Here is a 2,778-nt window from a genome sequence, read left to right on the forward strand (position 1 = left end):
ATATAGGTCTGTATAGGTCTAATAAAATATCAAAACACATACCATACTTCTATAAACAATGATAAATTCTAATGAGAACGCAGCTGCTAGATTAGTGTAAACACTGAAAACAGTAATAGCAAAAACAATGCAGATTAGGCCAGTGTAGTTGTGTAAACAAGGCCTAAAGTTACACATACCACAATTATGAAAGTGAAAGTTTAAGTTGAGTCAGACAACATGTTTTATTTAAAAAATTACGTTATGTGCACTAGCCAAAGCAAGCCTGGTAGGAAGTGTGTGTCTGAATGTCTGTTTGTATAGGTAGTTTAAAGTTACATGTAAATATAGCCTTGGAATTGGAGTATTTAAAAGTTTAAGCTAATCCCGGCAATAAATTTTTAAGCTTACTACAAGTGTACAGTAGCATTGTATAGAGTAGAGTCTTTAATATTACCACTGTATACAATACAATACTACAATGGCACTCTTAGTTCTTACTACCGTATTTTACCGTATAAATGCCTGATCCAAATAAATGCCTGTCATTAATATATTCTAGCTACAGATACGCATATTTCTACTAAAAATAATGCCCCACTATTTCGATAGCTCCAAATTGCTTATTAGTTAGAGCCTGGTCGAACTTGCCAAGAGTTGGGGGTTCTGCCTGCTCGAAGTAACTTCTTAATTTTTTTCAATGAATTTTTTTGCTGCTAAGAAATAAACACTTAGGCATTTAATTGGTAAAATACGGTATATTTATAGTAACAGTATCAGTGTTACTATAAATAGTATATCCTTTACCTCTGTTCCTAAGGAATAATGACACTATGTCCAACTGCCTCAGTTCCAGTCCAGTCTCCAGTGCATTGAGAGGGAGGGAACATTGGTCCCAGCGGTTCAAGTGACACACCTCCTCAGCTACTGACGCACTACCATACAATAACACCTAATGATAATAATAATAATAATAATAATAATAATAATAAATGAATTAATTACTTTTGCTACAAAGTTTTCTTGTGATAAAAGGAAAGCCGACACTGATAGTGAACTATCAGAAACCAGATAAACCGGTTTGTCCTCATTAGTGGGCAGGATCAACCAGTTCCGACACAACAAACTAAAAAGGACATACAAGACCACACCCATCAATTAATAATAATAGTTAATGACTTACTTGGCTAATGAATAGTATCTCTCAGAAACCTTATAAATGACAATTAAATTGATATATAGTTTTTGGTTCCCGTTCTTCATTCCTCGTTTTTCCATTCCTATTCTTATCATAATATGCTATTACCAATCCGTTATTATAGTGGGGGTACAATAGGGCGGAGTCACTGGTCACATGACCTTCAGCTGGAGGGAGTATACACTGTATGGGATAACTAGTGCCGGAGTGGATAGGGCTTAAGGACATGTCGTCCTATTTTATATTCAATGGTTTAGTTTTTCTCATACTAATAATACAAACATTGCTAGACTCCTCCCAGTCTCCTTCACTAAGTCACACCCCTCTACTAGGCATGTACCACTTGTCGTCTGAAACTGGTTTGACTGGTTTGTTGTGCTCCTTCAGTAGTTTAGAAACCCCACCTAGTGAGAGGCCACGTCCCTCGTTACAATTCATCCTATCAATGTTCCTCATTAGTCTACTAGCTGCATCGCTTAGCAACAGAAAAATGGCTGACAAAAGGTCTGACATATTTTGCTCCTTTTCCTTGTCTTGTCAGTCCACCATACCTCCCTCTCTCTAGCTCCTCCTCTTGGCTGATGGGCGGGTCCTGGAGCCACTGGGTGGGTGGGACCCTCTTGGTCGACTTTTGACGGAAATTTCTAGAATAATGCGAGGAGCACATGGCGAAATAAATCCCTAAATCGACAGCAATGATGTGATGGGTTTTAGTGGAGACACAGAGTTTCATTAAATCAGGAGAGACTGAGATCTTATGAAATGAAGACAGGGACAAGGTTTGTAGGACAAAAGTACCATCTACATATGGACAAAATAAGAGGTACATGTATTCTAAATTTTATCATAATATTGTAAATATTTACCTGGAGTGTTATAGCTAAAAACATTCTACAGTATTCCAGTGGATGAATGGCAGCAATGATCATAGCATTAGAGACACTGTAGACCACTGGATAATAATGAAGTTAAGGATCATAATTGTACATTATTAATGATTAATGTACATGTAGTACATGTAGTCATGTACATAGCTCAGGGAGAGAAATAAAAAGAAAAAAAAAGAAAGGATAGAGAAAGAAAGAAGTACATGTGTATAAACATTGGGTTTTTTCAGAGTTTAGCCTTTGCCCATAACTTAAAAACTTTAAGTCGGAATCAGCTCAAATTTTCTACACAGCATAAAACATTATGTATCAGAAAATGTAATAAAAATTTGGAGCCAATTTTGGAAAAAACCTAAGGCTAAGAAATGTGCATGGGGCATTAATTAGGATACATATAATCCCATCCTCAGTGAGAGTGAACAGTAGCGGCCAATTAAAAATAATGTCTTTCAACTTCCTAACATAATTATTGTGGAAGAGTATCATCATACTGGAAGGACTCCATGAAGACTGAAGAGAGGGCCATTAGATTATTGCTGGAATGAGGAGGAGGTGTTTAAAGATCTATCATTAGCTAGGAGAATGACATCACCTTTATGAGAACCAAGTACTGTTAGTGTATCAAGACTGGAGCCTATTGAGAGGAGAAAGGAGAATAATTAATAACTATTAATAACAAAATATGTATTGATGGAGAGGAACTTGAAAATTCGA

General features: G+C 36.3%; 1 protein-coding gene across 1 annotated transcript; it reads right to left on the minus strand.

Annotated features, from left to right (window-relative positions):
- Positions 1-42: 42 nt before the first annotated feature.
- LOC109586439 (uncharacterized) lies at positions 43-1,451 on the minus strand (the record flags this gene model as incomplete). Its single annotated transcript, XM_020002625.1, has 4 exons — positions 1,163-1,451; positions 985-1,105; positions 735-931; positions 43-163 (listed from the first exon to the last, which is right to left on the minus strand). Coding segments are annotated over exons 1-4 (549 nt in total), but the record flags the coding sequence as incomplete, so codon positions are not given.
- Positions 1,452-2,778: the final 1,327 nt, after the last annotated feature.

Source organism: Amphimedon queenslandica, unplaced genomic scaffold (assembly GCF_000090795.2).
Source record: "Amphimedon queenslandica unplaced genomic scaffold, v1.1 AMPQUscaffold_12874, whole genome shotgun sequence".
Classification (NCBI taxonomy): domain Eukaryota; kingdom Metazoa; phylum Porifera; class Demospongiae; order Haplosclerida; family Niphatidae; genus Amphimedon; species Amphimedon queenslandica.